Source organism: Thamnophis sirtalis, unplaced genomic scaffold, assembly GCF_051295495.1.
Source record: "Thamnophis sirtalis isolate CommonGarterSnake01/CBP01778 unplaced genomic scaffold, rThaSir2_p1.2 scaffold_2, whole genome shotgun sequence".
Taxonomy (NCBI): domain Eukaryota; kingdom Metazoa; phylum Chordata; class Lepidosauria; order Squamata; family Natricidae; genus Thamnophis; species Thamnophis sirtalis.
In genome coordinates, this window is record NW_028261382.1 from 648,433 (window position 1) to 667,043 (window position 18,611).

At 53.7% G+C, this 18,611-nt stretch overlaps 1 protein-coding gene across 1 annotated transcript; it reads right to left on the minus strand.

Annotated features, from left to right (window-relative positions):
• On the minus strand, positions 1–18,279 carry RAB8B (RAB8B, member RAS oncogene family). The gene is made up of 8 exons (XM_087703930.1): positions 18,120–18,279; positions 7,373–7,433; positions 6,780–6,840; positions 5,866–5,943; positions 5,326–5,415; positions 4,926–4,991; positions 4,208–4,258; positions 1–2,870 (listed from the first exon to the last, which is right to left on the minus strand). The coding sequence occupies exons 1-8, from the start codon at positions 18,241–18,243 to the stop codon at positions 2,778–2,780; spliced, it is 624 nt and encodes a 207-aa protein (XP_087560056.1). The 5' UTR covers positions 18,244–18,279; the 3' UTR covers positions 1–2,777.
• Positions 18,280–18,611: the final 332 nt, after the last annotated feature.

The following is an 18,611-nucleotide window of genomic DNA, read 5'->3' on the forward strand; positions in this document are numbered from 1 at the left end:
TACATGTACATACCCCATTTATTTTAAAAAAAAGCTGGCAAGTATTATACAAGTATTATACAGAGGCTTCTTCTGATCTCACATGCAGCACAGGAGCCTGAAGGTGGAACTGGGCAGGTAATACTTAAAAAACCCTAAAATGTGGGAGAAGAAGGGGGTGGTGGTGAAAGGACAGGCCGCCTTCTCTCCCCAGGACAGGAAGCCAGGAACAGGGGAAGGGAACGTCACATTTGGATCTTATGGGGAGCAAGGTCCAAGGGCCTCCCCCCACCCCCAAAGTCCAGGCCCCAGTCCAACAGGCAGGGAGTCACTCCAGGGGGGTCTTCAGTGCTCAAAACGAGGGAGGTCTGGCTTCTGAGGGCCCCCGCTTTGCAAAGGGCCTGCTCTGCTCAAGCCAAGGAGGGGAGGGCGACCCCACCACCACTCTTGGCCGCCTGGCAAGAGCCTTCGCAACCGCTCACTCTACCCCAAGGCCTTTGCACTGGCCGCCCATCAGGCCTGCTTTGCTGCAGCCGACCCCGAGTGATGGGAAGAGCAGCCCAGCACATCTGGAGCAGCCAGAGGGGAGAAGGGCAACGTGAGAGGCCTCTCTCCACAAGCCCCCCCTGCCCTGGAGCCCTGGGGAAGGAAAGTCGGCAGGCACCCTGGGCCTCCTGTGGCTGCAGAGGCCGCCCTTTTCCCTGAAGACGGAGGCGGTTTTCAGGTGGCGGCCTCTTCCAAAAATAAAAATAATAAAAAAAAATCCAGCAGGGAAGAAATAATTCTGTCGTTAAACAACCGACAGGAACAAAACCTAAACTTTTAACATTAGAAAGGTAAGTTAAATGTGTGTTAACTTTACAACACCAAGCTTAAAAGTGGATTTCCTATGGTCTTAACTCAAATTATGTACACTGTAGCACAGCTAGAAGTAAGAAAATAGCATTTTTTTTTAATAAAACAGAGTAGATACCCCAATATGCTGCTGCTTCAAAAAGCACTTTATAACATTTCGACTTAGTTGCAGGCTCTCCCGAGGGAACGTCCTCAGAGACGAAGCGTTGGTTGGCAGAACCCGAGATAGGGAAGAAAAGGAGACCAAGAGGAAAGCCGAGGGAAGGAAACACGCAACGGGCACGACTGTCTGGGTTTCACAATGCCGAGGGGGGTGTCTACAATCAGGAGGGACTGGGGGGGAGGGAGGGAATGCCCTGGGGGTGCAGCCCACCTCCTCAAAGCGCTTTGCACCCCTCGGGATGAAGTGGGGAGGAGGCTGGACCCTGCCCGCGTGCTGAACCACGCAAGGATCTTGTTTCCGGACGGCCCAACGGAGGAGCTGAAGACAGCAAGGACCGCCCAGACGGCTCAAATAAGACTCAGTGCTCAGGAATGAAATACTGTCAGGTGGAGAGAGTGGCGCTTCTCAGGGGAGGAACCAGGAGTCGCTCCACGCAGAGTGTTGGTTTGGCACGTCAATAAAAGAAAAGCACCACCTGTTAGAGAGGAGTCCGGTTGCCCTGAAAGGAAAAGGCAGCCCAGCTTCCGTGGTCGCGGCTTCAGAGACGGGGGTCTTTGGGACCCAGGAAAGTCCTCGCCGAGTCCTCGCTTCCTTCCACACCTGCCAGGCGGGCGTCCTCTCTCGGCCCTCAGAGCCCCCCCCCCTTCATGAAGGGAGGAAAACCGGGTCCTGGGTTCAACTGGATGCCACAAGAAAGAGACCCCTGGGCTTTGGCAGAGCCAGGTGAAGGAAGGAGGGACCTGCGGGGAAGGGCGAGGGGGACACTCAGGACCCGGGAAGGGGGCATCCTGCCGTCAGAGAAGCACACGCGTCTTGACCTGCACGGGACTCTGCATTTGTTAAACCCTCCGAGCCCCACAGGAGCTTTCAAGCCTTTGGGGTTTTCCACCTCCACCTTATGGGGGCATTGTGTATTGGCACCCCTGGGGGAAAAGATCCAGAACAAGTGCCCACCCTGCGTGTACCCCCCTTTCCCGCCAGGAGCAGTTCCCCTTCCAAGGCCAGGGAGCCGTGTGTGTGTGTGTGTGTGTGTGTGTCTTCCAGCCAGCCTCCCTCCTGGACTACAGGTCAACAATCTGCAGGCAACGGAGGGCAGGAGGATGGCTGCCGTCTTAGACAGCAGAGCCCCCCAGCCCAGCCCTAGAGCCCCCCCCCCCAGCTGTCCCCGGGGTGGGCAGGATCAGCCCTTCATGAACCAAGAGGCCTGCGGTCGCTGGAAAGGGAAAAAAGGAACGGCCCAAGCCTGCAAGGAGGGCTCCAAGACCAGCCCCCAACCAACTTCCCTGGGCCTCTAACAACCCGGCCTTAACCCTCAGCCAAGGACTGACAGGGATGTGCAGAGAAAATACTCAGCAGTTTTTGAAGCAGGCAGTGAACGAAAGAAAGAGGAAGGAAGGAAGGGAGGAAGGGAGGAAGGGAGGAAGGAAGGAAGGAAGGAAGGAAGGGAGGAAGGAAGGAAGGAAGGAAGGAAGGAAGGAAGGAAGGAAGGAAGGAAGGAAGGAAGGAAGGAAGGAAAAGGGAGCTCCGGCAGGTGGGAGTCTCTCAGCTTCCATGTCTCGGAGGGGCAGGGAGGAGGCTGGCGATGGCGGCCAACGGGGGAGAGAGAGAGAGAGTCCCATCCCTTCTCTCGGTTCAGCCCGTCCAAAGTGGTCCAAGCAGAGCCCTCAGCAGCAGCCGGGCGGTGACAGCTCTGAGGCTGGGGGGGCCTGTGCTGTCAGAGAAGCAGGAAAAGGTATTTTTTTTCGTTCTAGGTATGCTGCAGTCTCTTAGGGGGAGTTCATCAAAGCAGCGAGCATCGGAAGAAGCTGCTCTTCTTCGACCGGTTCTCCGTGATCTTCACTGGCCCGCTCGCACCTGCCGAAATGCTGTCGTTCTGGGGAGAGAGGCAGGGACAGAAAGGAGGCAGGGTTACCAAGAGGAGGGGGCTCAGGGGAAACGGGGAATGCAAGGGATCACTTGTAGGCTTCTTTTTAAACTCTAAACTTTCCCCTTTTCCTATAACTCAAATGAAATCGTGAAAAGCGCCAGGGGTTCCGAAAGCACCGAAGCAGACGTCGGATAGCATTAGGAGGAAAACAGGCATGGAAAATGCTTATGTAAGTCTCAGCTGGGCAGGAGGAAACGCCGCTTAATTAGGCTTCCTGCACGGGGATTCTGGACGTGGCCGTTGGGATTCTCTGGCAGGTCGGGGAACAGCCAGGAAAACAAATTTACGCGCTTTAGTTCAACAGAGCAGGGGAAAAGCGACGGGTTTGTGTTTGTTCACCGGTCAGCCTGGGACACTTGGGGAGATCCAAAGGACACAATCCTTGGCCTGAAGCGGGAGGAGGAAGGCAGAGCTCAGGCAGCCAGGCTTGCCCCGTTTGAAGGAGGGCCGTGCAGGAGATCTCGCCCAGGGACTCTGCAAGAGCTTCGCCCTGATCCTCCCCTTCAAACTCTAAAGGATGTTCTGGGCAAAGAGGAAGGAAAGCCGCCATTTCCACAGGCGGATCAGAAGAGCGAAAGGGCTGCTAAGAGCCTCCAAAGGCCCCGAGTTTGGATTCCCCGGCTGGCAATCCTGGGCTGCCTCAGGGGACTCTCTGACCTCCCTCGGACACCCCTGCAAAGTGCTTCAAATACGCCCGTTGAATAAATAAAGCGGACGTAGGTGCTGAAAGGGGATGATGGGCTGTAAACCTCTGCAGCCGCCTTCGGCAGCTGGGATATCACCTTGACCAGTTTACAGCCTACAGATACATAATAGAGGACAATGGGGTTTCTTTCATGTAAACATGTCACGGCGTCCAGTGATTTTATGGCTTCTGTGTAATTTTAATTCCCATTAGAATTTTACGTAGCTTGAAATACTTGTTTATTATGCTTTATTACTGTAATGCCATTTTGTGGTCTGGCATTTTATCGTCCCGATCGTTGATCAAACAAACCTTTGCCTTCCCAACTGCTCTTAGCTTTTGCCTGTTAATTTTGCCTGTGGCTGGGCTGCACCCTGCGATGTGCGTTTTGCACTCGTGTCCTCTTTCCTTACTAGGCAGCGGGAGGGGAGGCTGTGATCGGCCCATTCGATGCTCTCAGTCCCTCCCCAGCCGCCCCTTTGGGGGAAACCTCCGCTGGCTGGGAAGCCACCCTTGAGCTGCCTAGGCCAGCAACCCCCCTCAGCCCCCACAAAGGGCAGAAGCTAACCAGGATAGCTTAGTACCAAGAGAAACCAACCATTTTTTTGTTGAGCTTTGTCATAATGTCCCGTGCGAGGGTGAAGAAAGCCTGGAAGGAAGAGGAGAGACCTGATGAGATCCAGCAGATCCAAATGATGCATGAAATTGTTTATTAAATTTAAACCGGCCGCTGCCTAACTCCAGCGGACTTCAGACAATTCCTTCGGAGTGGGGAATGAAGCCCTTTAGGGGAAGGCAGCTATTATGCTTCAAGGGCCTTTCTCACATTTTGAGCTATGAATTCCAATCCAGAATCCAAACCTCTTTTTTGCCAAATACCCCTGGCTGGCACCCCAACCTTCCCAGAAAGGGGTGGCAAAGATTTACCCACGGAGGGGGTTGTGAAGGAGGGCCAAGGGGGACATGTACAATTACCCCAGTGGGCAGAAGAGCTGCAGAAGAGTTGGGGGATCTGCTTTCTGCCCTCAAAGGACAAAGCAAAACCTTGGGGGGGGGGGCAATACCTTTGTGCCAGTCCTTGAGGCTACCAGGTGACATGGGCACTGCCCCCTTTTCCCTGAAGAGGCCAAGAGGGGCTGAATCGAGTCCTTGCCACAGAGCGACAGACTTTCCACAAACAAGCGGCAGCAAGGAGGCCTTGAAATGCTTGGGAGGGAGAAGTGGGGGGGGGGGTTCCCCGTTCCCCCCTCCCTCTCTGAGACATCAGGCTTCATGGCTGCAGGTCCCACCCCTGCTGGCACCTAGGTGATGCTCACCTCTTCCACGTTGATGCTGGACTTTGCACTGGTTTCCAGAAATTTGATGCCATAGTCAATTGCTAACTGCAATAGGAAGATCCCAACAAGCAGTGGGTCAGATTCAGCAATTTCATAAATGGGGAGTTGCACGTTTTGACCCCTGAAGCTCTCGCGTTCTTCAGCTGGGGAACCTATCATCCGCCAAACCACCTCTGGAGACAAACCCGGGCCGCGTGTGTTGCTCTCTGGCAGCCCCTCTCCAACTAGGCTTATGAAAAGGCCGCAGTTCAAGAAAGTCCATCCCATTTGGTAGTTGGGAAAGGTGGTGCCGAAACCCTCCTGATTCCCCCCCCACCCCCCACCCCCGCCAAGAAAAAGGCAGCTCCGATATCAGAAACTCTCTTTTCACAAGATTTACCTTTTCTCCTTTCTCCTTCGAAACTTGCCTTTTGTCATTCATGTCAGATTTGTTGCCCAGAATCATCCTCTCCACATCCGAAGAAGCGTGCTGGGCGAAGGGAGGAGGAAGCGAGTTAAGAAGAGGGAAGGAGGGAGGGAGCCCCGGACTTTGCAAACCCTCCACCCTCTTAAAAGTCTGCTCTGCTCTCCGACTGCACCGAGGGCTAAACAAAGCTTCGGCCATCGGAGGAGCAGAGGAAACCAGCGAGGCCCCAGCCCAAAACGGACTCCTGCCAACAGGGGAGGAAATCTGGAGGGCCGTGACTCAAGGAGGAAAAATGGAACAATGGGAGCTGATTGATGCGCGGAGAAGCTGCAGGCACAAACTCTGGGTCCCCCTTTGGCCTTGTTTTAGCTTTGCTCCACAGAAGCGCTTGCTCTGCACTGGGGGTCCTCAGCTCGTCTCTCCATCCGTTTCTGCCCCCAGCCCTCCTGCGCCTTCTTTACGTGGGACCCCCGAGAACGCCCCCACGTCTCTTCCCCTTCCAGGCCCACCTACCTCTTCTATGTTCCTGATCCAGTTTTTAATATTGTCAAAAGACTTTTCGTTGGTGATATCATAAACCAGCATTATCCCCTGGGGGGAAAGGAAAGAGTGCAGCCGTCATCATTCCGCAGTGGCCACAATACGTCTTCCTGTGCCCATTAAAACAGGGCTCCTCCTTCACCCCCCCCCTCCTGGGTCAACTGGGGGTCTCTGTGCTTCTTAACTGGGATGTTCATGGCAAATGGGAAGCCTTCAGAGGAGCCACCGCCTCCTTTCCTTCTGTTGCAGCTTCTTCATCAAAGGCCTGGTTTGGCCTCTCGGTCTCAGTCTGGGACCCTGGCAAGACCCCCAGAAGGGCAGCAGCAGAATGCTTCCCCTCCTCTGGTGCTCCTTCAGCTGCAGCTGGAAAGGCCTGGCCTCCATAGAGCCCACCCTGCCCATCGGCACAGCCCATGGCTTGGGGTCTGCCTTCCCCCCCAAAACCCACCCGGCTTTCCAGAAATAAGAGGAGGCCAGGCTGATGGAGAAAGAAGGCAGAAGGGCCTCTTTCCCCCTCCCAAATACGTCCAGGCCCACCCACCCACTTCAATGGCCTCCTCTGGAGACCCCACTTCTGCCTCAGCCACTTCTGGCTCCTTTTGCTGTGCTCCTCTGCCACTTCCCCTATTTGGCCAGAGGGAAAGTCACCCAGCAACCTCCCCAGTCACAGGTCCCTCGCAGTTCCCGTCCTGCCAATCCTGCTGCTTGTGAAACCTCCGCTTTGCTCTCTGGCCTTGTGGGGGGGGGGCTGAAGGGCTGGGAAAGGCCCCAGACTCGGCCCCTCCTGAGCAGGCCCACGAGGGGTTGGCTTGGCGTGGAAAAAGGGGCGCGGCAGGGTGAGCTGAGGTGACCTTGTTCCAAAGGCCAGCCTGAAAGCACACACTCACCATGGCCCCTCGGTAGTAGGCTGTTGTGATGGTGCGGAATCTCTCCTGGCCTGCAGTGTCCCTGGAAACCAAGATGCATCGTCAGACCGAGGGGGGGGGTGAGGGGGGGGCAGAGGGGAAATCAGTGCTTCGTGCCTTTCTCAAAACAGCTGGATTGTCAGCTGGACCCCCGGCACACAACTCTACCCACCAGCTGGCTGAGCAGAACGTGGAGCCCAGGTGCAGACCGAAGGCCGGCTCCACCTGAGCGTCTGACAAGCCAACATCCCCGTCTCGAGTGCAGCTTGCAAGCCATCCCTTGGCCTCCCCCCCAGAGATAGCCTCCTGCACCTTCTCCTCCCTCGCTCTGACTTCCATGAAATGCTGATTAAGTGGTGCCTTAAACCCAGGTATATCTTGGACCAAGTCCCAAACAGCCAGGAAGGCCGAGCGGCTGCCACGCCCGAGGAGGCTTCGCTATGCCAGCCCAGATGCCCTGCAAGCATTGCCCAGCTCTTAAGCCTCCACTTTTGCGTGGAGTTTCAGAAAGGAAGGCCTCCGTTTCAGAAGCTCCCACCTGCATCCGGAAGCCAGTTCTCTTCTGATACACTCACCATATTTGCAGCTTGATTTTCTTCCCATCGAGTTCTATGGTTCTGATTTTAAAGTCAATCCCTAAAAAAGTAAAAAAGGAGGGGGGAGTTACGTTGGAGAGGAGTTCTCTCTTGCTGCACCCGAGGACTTAGAACAAGCGAGGCCCCCTCGGGATCAAATAGCAATAGCAATATCAATATAGCAATAGCAGTAGACTTATATACCGCTTCATAGGGCTTTCAGCCCTCTCTAAGCGGTTTACAGAGAGTCAGCATATTGCCCCCAACAACAATCTGGGTCCTCATTTTACCCACCTCGGAAGGATGGAAGGCTGAGTCAACCTTGAGCCGGTGAGATTTGAACCGCTGAACTGCTGATCTAGCAGTAGCCTGCAGTGCTGCATTTAACCACTGCGCCACCTGCGAGGCACCCTCGGGATCAAACCCACTCAAATCTCCCACCCACCCTTATGAAGTGAATTCTGGATGAACTGTTTCAAAACAAAAGTCACTATTTAAATTAACCGTAACCCTGGTTCCGCTGGGCATGTAAAGAACTCAAATTAAACCACAGTTCCACCTTGCCTAACATTCCTGCTTTTTTGCAAACGGGATTTTTTTTCCCTTTTAAGCAGAGATGCAGCTGTGGCCCCCACAAAGACGCTGCTGTCCACTCACAGGGAAGAAGCTACACTTTTGTAGCTGCAAAAGGAATTCTGGACGATTCCCCAGAGCTCCGCTTGTTTAAATATCTCCCTAACCCGGGGAACGGATTCCAGCGTGGGGCCTGGAGGAGCCCTCTTGCTTTCTCTTCCAGGGCGACAATGGAAAGTCTTACTAACGCTTGGAGCTCTCTGCAAGGGGCTGTCGTGAGCCACCCACTGGCGCTTCCTCCCTTCGGCAACAGGAAGTGGTGCGCCGCTGCTGCATCCATCAGCAGGAGAGCTCTGCTGACTGGCGGCCGCTTCCGGAGGAGCAGGTTGCAAGACACACGTTGGGGGAGAGGAAGCAGCCCAACGAAGAGCAGAGCTGAAATTCTGAGCCTTTCGGCCGTTTCCTTCTGCAAGCAAATGCAGAAGAGCCACAGAAAGATGCGGAATTGGGGCATCTGCCCGAATGCCCTGTTGGGCCCACTGGACTGATGTCGACCAATGAAGTCAGGCGGATGCCAACTCCCAGAATTCCCGTCGTCATGGCTGGTTGGGGAATTCTGGGAGTCGAAGTCCACCGGTCTTCAGGTTGCCAAGGCTGAGAAACACGGCACCAAAAGAAGGCCTGGTTTTAAGGGGAATGAAAGACTTAAAAGACCTGGGCCAGCCGCCTCTCCTGGAGCGATTCCAAACTCTGAGGTCCTCGCAAAGGATCCGACAGGCAGACACGGAGTGGAATGAATGCATACGCATGGAAAGGGCCTCTGGGTTTCCTCTATGGCTTCCAAGCCTTCCAGAACAGCAGGCGCTACGGAAACACAGCAGAGGCTCCCCCCAAGTTGGGGGTCCTCTCTCTCAAAGAGCCAAGGGCTTCCCCAGCCCAGGGGCCGAGAAACAGGATCCCCACCTGCCCTGGGCAAAAGGGGCAGAATTAGGCCAAGGCAGGGGAAAGTGGGGGAGAGGGTGACTGACCGGTGCTGATCCCACTGCCAAAGGGGTTCGGCAGCGGTGAAATTCACATTGTTTACTACCGGTTCTCTGGGTGTGGCTTGCTGGGCAGCGGAAGGATACTGCAAAATCCCCATTCTGGGGCCAGCCAGAGGTGGCATTTGCTGGGTCTCCGGACTACTCAAAATTTCCGCTACTGGTTCTCCAGAACCTGTTGAATTTCACCCCTGGGCTCCGGCCCTGCTTGGAGGCCCAGAAGGGAAGAGCTGCTGGCCTTCCACGCTGGCTCCTGAATCAGCCGGCCCTGTTCTCGATGCTTTCCTGGGACAGAAGGTCCATTCGCAATGAGGGCAAAGGGGAAATTTTCAGAGAAGGGAGCTTGAGGGCTGCTGGCAAGGATATGAACCTTCTTAGCAATAAGACGGAAGTGGTTTCCTCGCCTCCTTCCAAAATCGTTTGAACTTCCAAGTCTACAGCTTTAGGGCTGCCAATGACCCCAAGGGCATCACCCTCCCTGCGGCTGTGGGGGCACGAAAGGGCTGGCCTGCCTTGAGCCTCCTCTGCCCAATCTGCAGCCACCTGGGTGGGCTTCCTCTCGGACCCCCTCGCCACCACCTCTGGTGCCAGGGCTGCTTTTTGGAAAAGAGCTCAAGGTTAACGGGTGGTGGTGGTGGAGAGTGGGGGGAGCCAGGACTCTCCCCCAGCCCTGGAAAGGAACACTGCTGACCCGAATAGATTCCACGGGCATGGAATTTGCAACAAGAACAAAGAGAGGCTTTGAGGGAAGGAATGCGGGTCAAGGAAGAGCCCGATGCTTCCCAAGCCTCAACCTTCCCCCCTGCAGCACTTTCAGGCTGGGAAGGGAGTCCCTGTCCTGGCTGGGGCTGAAAGCCCACTTTCCCCACTCACAGCTTTCCGCTTAGCCCCATAGTGGGCAATTACGGCAACTTTAGGACCTGTGGACTTCAACTCCCAGAATTACTGAGCCAGCTCTGCTGATTCAGGGATTCTGGGAGTTGACCTCCACAGGTTATAAAATCGCCATAGTTGCTCGTCTCTGGCTTAGGCCTTCACTGCAAACAATAGACCAGTGTTTCTCAACCGTGGCAACTTGAAGATGTCCGGACTTCAACTCCCAGAATTCCCCAGCCAGCGTTCGCTGGCTGGGGAATTCTGGGAGTTGAAGTCCGGACATCTTCAAGTTGCCAGGTTTGAGAAACACTGTCCTAGACACTTCCCCATCTTCAAGTTGACAAGGTTGAGAAACACTGCTCTAGAGGCTCCGGCCAGACAGGCAGCCCACACCCTCTGCAGTCTGACACACAGCTCCCATCCCTGTTGCTATACATCAATGCACCCCACACGGCCATTCCCACATTTCCTCTTATTCCCCAGGCACGAAAGTCCCACGGAGGTTTATTCTGACATGAGCTCTGCGACCGTCTTCACGGCTTCAGGGAACTGGGTGACCACCCAGGAAAGGACCCATCTCATTATGGTCCAAAGTTGCAAATGATCTCTTTACTGGGCTCTCAACCACAAATTCCTGAAGACGGAAGAATGGAAAAGAAAGAACTCTTTAAACTTAGTAAGGCATAATTAATCCTGTCGCACATAAAGGGTGGGGAAAATAGGCACAGATGTTCTATTCTTGTATCCTTACGCCCCCATTAACCACAGTAACTAATAGCTCTGGTAGCCAATGCAGCTCCCACTGAATAGGTGCTACTCCGGTGAGGTATGTTTGATCCATCTGTGGTTTCTAGGTAGCCGTCAAAACCGGTCCCAATGTAGGAGTTGGGTTGACTGCACAGACCCTCCCCCTGTGGTCAAGGCACTCCAAAACCTGGTGTTTCCTTTAAACTGGACCACAGAAGTAGGCGCTCCGGACAGAGGGACCATCCTTGTGGGTCCCAGACTGAGAATTCCGCTTCTCGATTATGCCTGAAGGGCCCAATTGCTAGCCACAGATGCACGAGCACGGTGAATTGGATCACTTTTCTAGAGGGAAGCAGTGGGATCCTATTTAGAGCTTAGGATCTCTCTGCCCTTAACGTTGACATAGGCTGGCAAAGCCCTGGCATCGCATTGGATTACCTGGTGCCCCTCGTGCACCCTAATTTGTCAACTTAGACCAGAGGAACAGAGAAGTAATCCGATGTTGCTGAATACAGAGGTGAAGTCATGGCATGTGTTTCACGCTATCCAAAGCAACAGCATTGCAGGCAAATTCCTAAAGATGGGAGAACATTCCCAGGAACCCTATCCAGACAGGACACTTCCCGGGAGCGCTGTCCAATCGAAGGAACCAACGGGTTCTCCATCGCCTTGCGAGGCTCTTCTTCAAACGATGCGCCCCGCAATTGTGGGTGCCCCTCTCCCAGCGCAGCAGGGACCTCTCAACAGCCGGAACGTTCTTCAGAGAGAAATGCAGGCATGCAAGAAGTAACTTTCCATCCAGATGCCTCGGGATTCCACTCTGACATCAGCAGGGAGGAATGCAGGCAGAGGAAGTTCGTAGGGCCGGCCGATGATTTCTCTTCTCAGAGCGAAGGACTTTTCCCTTCAAGAGACGCTGCTGCCGCCTTTGTGCTTGGCATCTATGGAGCATTCTTCTCCCCCCTTTAGAGGGGGCTCCAGGTCAAATGCGAAGAGCAAGCCAGACCCACCATCCTTTCTACCTGGAGCAGTGTTTCTCAACCTTGTCAACTTGAAGATGTCTGGACTTCAACTCCCAGAATTCCCCAGCCAGCATTCGCTGGCTGGGGAATTCTGGGAGTTGAAGTCCAGACATCTTCAAGTTGACAAGGTTGAGAAACACTGATCTGGAGGATCAGCACCCCCCCGCCCTGAGTCAGAATAAGATGAGTTGGTTCATCTGTTATCTCCCAAACAGCTCTCCAGTCTCATTCAAGCCCAACAAGAACAGGGCAAAAAAAAGGGCAAACCCCATTCTTCATTTTAACAGGTAGATTGGAAAACTTCATGTTTTACAACGGAGAACCTGAATATCCTAGTAAAACCAACACGTTGAATTCTGTATGCCTACTGCAGCCCATTTCTGAAAATAGATTCCACGGCTCTAATTCAAATGGATCTGCTTAAACAGAAATCGTTCTGTGCTCTGGTCATTACCTAAATATGGTTAATATAAATTGGTCTGCTACCACATCAGAAACGAGAGGATAAGGCTCAATGATTTTTATGTTCAGAGCAAATATCAACACACTTCAGCTGCCCAAATTTATCAACAGGATAGAGAAAGGCTAGCGAGAGGCTGATCACAGCAGAGGCTCAGCAGGAAATTGCCCGGATTTCTCAGGCAACCAAAAAGTGAGTTTAGTGTTACACACGGAGTTATATTTTGTGGTTTTGCAATGGCATATTAGCAGTGATTAAACTGGAAGAATGAAACATGTCCTGTTCAAAACCTGCCTTTTTTTACTCCCAGGAGAGGCCATGCCGAGCTCCTCCTTGAGCCACAGTCAGCTCTGCCTTGACAAGGGCTCGAGACCCTTCCTTGAAGCAAGAGTCCCAGCTCACCAGCTGGAGCACCTCAAGCGAGGCCACCTCGGATTACCTGAAGCACTTAAACCTTCTAGGCAAAAAGCAGGATTAAAAACTGCCTTGTTATTGTGCATGAGGGCCTACGGTAGTAGTTCAAAGTTAATAGACAACCGAAGGTATTTCCTATCAAGAAACAGGATCAGAACTTGAGTTTAGGATCAAACAAGGATATAATTGTTAAGAGATGCCAGACAACCATAAAACAGCGCCTAGTGTTCGAATCACAGCAGGCGTTTTGCACCTATTATTTGGAACACACTCGCTTTCCTTGCCCCTCCTGGTAATTTCCACCCAGCAGATGTTAGGAATGGAAGGCAGGGGCCTAATGTTCTTAAAGGTTAATGAGTATTTAAACAAGCCATTTGTCTCAGTCAAAGGAGACCCGCAGAAGAATCAAAGGCAGCGTCATCTGCCAATTAAAGGGGATGAAGCTGCTGGGCATCTGTCAAACGGGGGGAGGCAAAGGGGGTCAGGGCTTCACCCTGGAAGCAGAGCCAGAAGGCGGGGAAGAAAGGAAGGCCGACAATCCTCCAGGACTCCTGCCTCAGAGTCCCCAAGGCCAGCCACGGACTAAGCCAGGCGGGCCTCGCAGGGAAAACCCAGGGGGCAGGGGGGCACTTTGTCTGAGGAATGCCTTTCATTCACAGAATTTGGGGAAAGTTGCCACGGTAGCAGAATCATTCTGAATCCACCCCACGCACACATATACTAATAGGATGCTCCTCTTAGGAAAGGGATGAGCATCTCTTAAAACGCGTTAAGTCGTAGTAGGCTGAAAAACCAAGATAGGCACTTGCAAACAAGTCCTTCTCCTCTTCCCCCCCCCTCCTCCCATAGGGTATTTTTTTGATATTTCAGGCACCACAAGCAACTCCGATAGTGTGGCCCAGAGGGAGGGAGGGGTGTAAACTCTACAGATATTTGATCCAGAAGGACCAGCGGGATGGACATTTTCCAAACTTGGTGACAGGTCTCCACTTGCTTTTCATCCCGCTGTTTTCTGCAGGAGGTGTTTGAACTCAGGCACAGAAGATTCCCCCCAAATCTACTCTCACGTGCGAAAAAGCTGAGATGCTTCCATTTATGCAAGTTCTCTTGAGTGGGATCAGAGCCTCCTGCAAAATTAAATTGGACTGGCTGTTTTTCTTCCTGTAACTCACAATTGTGTTATAAGTATATTCGTTCACTATTAAGAGTTCAGGGCTGTTAAAATTTAAATTAACCATGAAGAATATTAAACCTGTGTTTCTAAAGCAAGGCCTCAATTACTGATTTTGTTTGCTTTCTCTCAAGATGGGACTGTTATCTCCATACATTTTCTACAGCAGTGTTTTTTTCCAACCTTGGCAACTTTACCATGAGTGGACTTCAACTCCCAGCATCCCTTGCTTGTGGCTGGGGAAATCTGGGTGTTGGAGTCCCCGTGTCTTACAGTTACCAAAGCTTAAGAACCCCTTTCTTTTCTTTTTCTTTTATTATGATTTATAGGCCGCCCTTTTCCCTGAGGGGACTCAGGGCGGCTTACAATACATGGGAAGGGGGGTGCAAAACAAAAACACAAGACAGTGCATAAATAAAAATAAAACAATAAAACACAACTTTCATTCCCTGCTCTAGAGTACCGAGAATTAAATTGGGAAAAATGAAATCCAGACGCCCCATTTCCAAGAGAAGAAAAAGCCCTCTTAGCACACAGGCCACATTACGGACACTCTGCTGAATCCTGATTTCATCTTGGATAAGAATGTAAACATTACAAATTTGTTTCCCACTCAGCAATTTCCTGCACTGAATCTGAACCCCTCCCAGATCACAAGGGAGCCGGGCCGGCCCCGCACGCAGCCCAAGCCAGGTGACCACTGCCAGCCACAGAACCGCCTGTTGCTCCCTGGAGAGAAGAGAGGCTTCCAACTTCTCTGAACAAGCAACTTTCAGATGCAATGAGCAAAGCAGCTTCCGAAGCGAGCTGCAGGCCATCTTGTCAAGTTTCACTTCCCCTTTAGATTAGCTGAAGAGCGAGAGTTTCCCCTGGAGGAAGCGGTGAAATCCTGCCTGCAGAGAACAGCCCTTCCACGCAACGTGCAGAGCTGCGTCGTCAGGGCCTGGGCTCATGGAATGCTGGCTGGGGATGGGAACTGTAGTCCAGCACATCTGCAGGTCATCGGCCCACCAAAGTTGGCAAGGGCGGGAGAATGGAGCCTGGAAGGAAGAACGAGAACCAAACCACGCCTGGAGACAAGAGCAGCCGAGGCTTCTCAAAATGTCTCCCAGCAACAAACGATAGATTTTGCCTCGGGAGGAGGACCAGAAGGTTGCAGCAGACGGGCTCTTCCCGCACATTCTCTCTCTGTTCAAGGTTCCTCTTCTCGCAAACAAAATAAATGCAACATCCCATCTATGCGCCCCCTCGGAAGAACCTGGCTTCAAGGAAACTTCTCAAGAGTTTAACTGCATGGCAACCAGAGGTGGGTTCCTACCGGTTCGCACCGGTTCGGTGGAACCAGTAAACGGCGACTCGGTCGCCAAACCAGTAGGGACAGCAGGCTCACCACACCTCCAATCCAGATCCCCAGTCGCCGCAACATCTTTTTTTGACCTTTTAAAATGTTCTGTGCACGCGCAGACCTATTCACAAGCAACTGTGCTCATGCACCAAAAACGTGAGCGCACCAAACCGGCAGTAATGCTGGGTTTCCACCCCTGATGGCAGCCTATGTTGACTAAGGAATACTTTAGACCAGGACCATTTAAACCCCAGAATTCCCCCACCAGCCTGAGATATTTTCAAGTACAATAAATATATCTGGACAATGCACCGCCACCCCAAATTTAAAAACAACCACAACCTTAATTGGTTTGGGACGCATTTTGTTAAAGATAATTTAGACAAGAATGGAGAGCGCTGGTGGCATGGGGGACACGTTTAATTCAAGAGGAAGAAAGGCTAGAACAGAAGGCTTCACCACACAGGAACCCCACTTGCCGTAGCTGAGTAATTAACATTTTCTTCCACGGCACACAGGAACAGCCCCAACGGTTAGAAGGCTCACAGGCTGATATTCTATCTATATCCCCAGCACAACACTATGCCAGGAAAGCTAAAAAACCCACAAAATGTCAGAGAACACGAAGCCATTTGATCAGGACTGGTTGCTAAAAGAATTCATGCTTGCTTAACACCCTCCAACATCCAGTCTGAGCAAATTTTTCTTCTAACGCCTTTCATTTCCTGATAATTTCTGGACACTCAGCATTCAGCACTGTGACATTTCAGCAAGAACCAAAGGAAGACCCTTTCCTTGAGTCAACTGTTCTCTTTCATGTTGGATGGGAAGTTCAAGCCAGCCTTTTGGGAAGCCACCATGCTCTGAGGAAGCTAAAACGGCAGCTGGGGACTTCCCTCCCTGAAGGGTCTGCTGAGAAGACACCCCCCTCCCAGAGGCAACACCTTCTTTTGGGGTCCATCCGGTGGTGTAGATCAGAGCAAACAGGGCAAGGCTGGGAAAGGTTCTGCTCTGAAGCCCCGTCTTCCTGCTACAGGCGAAGTCAAAATACAGACCATGAGAAGTGCAACATGAGAAGCCAATAGAGGAGCTGAACTATAGCAATAGCAATAGCAGTAGACTTATATACCGCTTCATAGGCCTTTCAGGCCTCTCTAAGCGGTTTACAGAGAGTCAGCATATTGCCCCCAACAATCTGGGTCCTCATTTTACCCACCTCGGAAGGATGGAAGGCTGAGTCAACCCTGAGCCGGTGAGATTTGAACCGCTGACCTGCTGATCTAGCAGTAGCCTGCAGTGCTGCATTTAACCACTGCGCCACCTTGGCTCTGAACTACTTGGCACAACAATCAAGTTCCCTTTCAGGGGTTTCTAAAATAGGTCTCAGGCAGAAATCCAGCAGGTTCTGGAGAACCGGTAGCGGAAATTTTGAGTAGTTTGGAGAACCGTCAAATGCCACCTCTGGGTTGGCCCCAGAGTGGGGAGGGAATGGGGATTTTGCAGTATCCTTCCCCTGCCACGCCCACCAAGCCCCGCCCACAGAACCTGTAGTAAAACACCTGAATTTCACCACTGGTCTCAGGTCAGTTGGACCTTTTCCCTATTGTCAGTTGAACGTTTTGCTCCTCTCTGTTGGTGCTTTGGCTGCGTTATCCTTTCAAGACGAACATCGACTCTTCACTATTTGGACTGAAACGAATGACTGAAATCCCTCAAGTAAAACCTGGGAGCAAAACAATGAACGTCTTGCACCTTTTCTCCAAAAACCAAATTCTGGATCAGTGAAGCTGAACGGTCCTGCTAAGACTCTGCTTCTGTGTAGCAACCAAGCCCAAATCCTCAATGCTTCTTGGCCTCTGTAGGCCCGAAGTGGGCATAAAGCGGTGATACATTGAGAGCACAGCAAAATAGATGTGCAGGGCGATGGCTTTTACTACTAAGTGGATCAATACCATGATTGGAAATAAGTAAAAGCAAGAACCGAACACCCAAGGTGTAAAATCTGTACATAAAAAGCTCAAGGAATAAAAGCTATCCGGCAGAAGAAGAAGAAAATAATTCTACTTTAAGCAAACAGCACAAACTGCAACTAAGTCAGTTCAGGCAGTTCAAAGATTCCTCCAGGGAGTTTCTCCTCTCTTATCACACGGAGTAATCATTACCCCTGGCTGGGGAAAATGCTCTCCCTTTTACCATTTGCAGTTGCAATGTCTCCAAAGGCTTTGGGGGCTCTGGGGCTGCGCACCAAAGGTGACACGGGGGCACTTCTGGGGCCGCCTGCCCAGATGAAGAAACCAGGGCTCTTTGGAAACAGCTGCTTTGGGAACTGAATGGGGTCAAGGCCAAAGTGACTCGGACCTCTCTCTCCCCCGCCTTCTCACCCCATCCCCCTAAACACTCCCCCCCAAAGAAGAGGGGGGCCAGCCCCCCCCCAAAGCCCACCCAGAGGGACCCCCGGCCTGCTCAGATGCATTTCCTGGACGGCCTGCCTAGCAAAGACAACCGTCCACAAGTGGCACCCCAAAGAGGGATGGGGGTACTAGTTTGTGCCACCCCTCCCCAACGCCCCCCTTGCCCGAAAGACACCCCCAGGGGGGGGTCTTTCAGTTGGCAGAGCAGCGGGGGGGGGGCAAAGGGGGGGAACAGCCTGCCAAGAGGGGCAGCCCCCCCACCTGGCTCCCTCCGGCCCAGACCGGCCACCAGAGCAGGGGTCTCTCCGGGGAGGCCACGGGGGGGGGGGAGAAGGGCGCCCCCGACCTGTCCCTCCCTTTCCGACGGGGAGCACCAGGACTGGGACCCCTTTGGGCACGAGGGGGGGAGGGGCTCTTCATCCCTGAGGAAAGGAAGCGGGGGGGGTTACAGGCGCCCCCTCCCCAGGCTGTCCTAGGCCAAAGGGGGGGGGGCGGCGAGCGAGGCGGGGGCGGCAGCGACCCCCGCGGGGAGGGCGGGGTCGCTGGGGGGGGGAGGCTCCAGGCCAGCGGGAGGGGGGGGGGCGCCCTGCCCCTCTTCTCGCGCGCCATGGGAGTTGGAGTCCCCCGCGGGCGGCGCCTGAGGGAGGGAGGGAGGGGGGGAGAGGAGGGGGGGCGGGGGCGGCCTCACCGATGGTGGAGATGAAGGTGGTGTTGAAGGCGTCCTCGCTGAAGCGGAAGAGCAGGCAGGTCTTGCCCACGCCCGAGTCGCCGATCAGCAGCAGCTTGAAGAGGTAGTCGTAGGTCTTCGCCATCTTCGCCGCCGACTGACGGGCGGGGGGAGGGGGGGCGGGGGCGGGAGGGCGCCAGCGCGGGGCGGGGCCGGGACGCGCGCGCCGGGACGCGGCGGCTCCCGCGGGATGACGGGAGTTGTGGTCCGAGGCGGCTCCCCCCCCAGCCCTGCGCTGCGCATGCGCCAAGGCCGAGAGGGCGGGGCCTCCCTAAGGGATGGGCTGATTCGCAGGCTTCGCTGCTGGACGAGCGGGGTGTCCGCCGCTGTGCCGCGCGAGCCCGAACTGCCCCGATCCCCGCCTGCCAAGGAAGACCTTTGAGCCGAGCACGGGGAGCCTCGCCGGCTTTGGCAGCGAAGGGAAGCGGTCGCAGGCTCTAAGCCGGGGGTCCT

Excerpts from the sequence above, each read along its gene's own strand:
- RAB8B (XM_087703930.1), bottom strand. The coding sequence starts at position 18,243 with ATGGCGAAGACCTACGACTACCTCTTCAAGCTGCTGCTGATCGGCGAC. Across the intron at positions 5,944-6,779 it reads CCTACTACCGAGGGGCCATG|GGGATAATGCTGGTTTATGA; the intron begins GTGAGTGTGTGC and ends CTTTCCCCCCAG. Across the intron at positions 2,871-4,207 it reads CAAAGCTCAACAAAAAAATG|AACGACAGCATTTCGGCAGG; the intron begins GTTGGTTTCTCT and ends CTCTCTCCCCAG.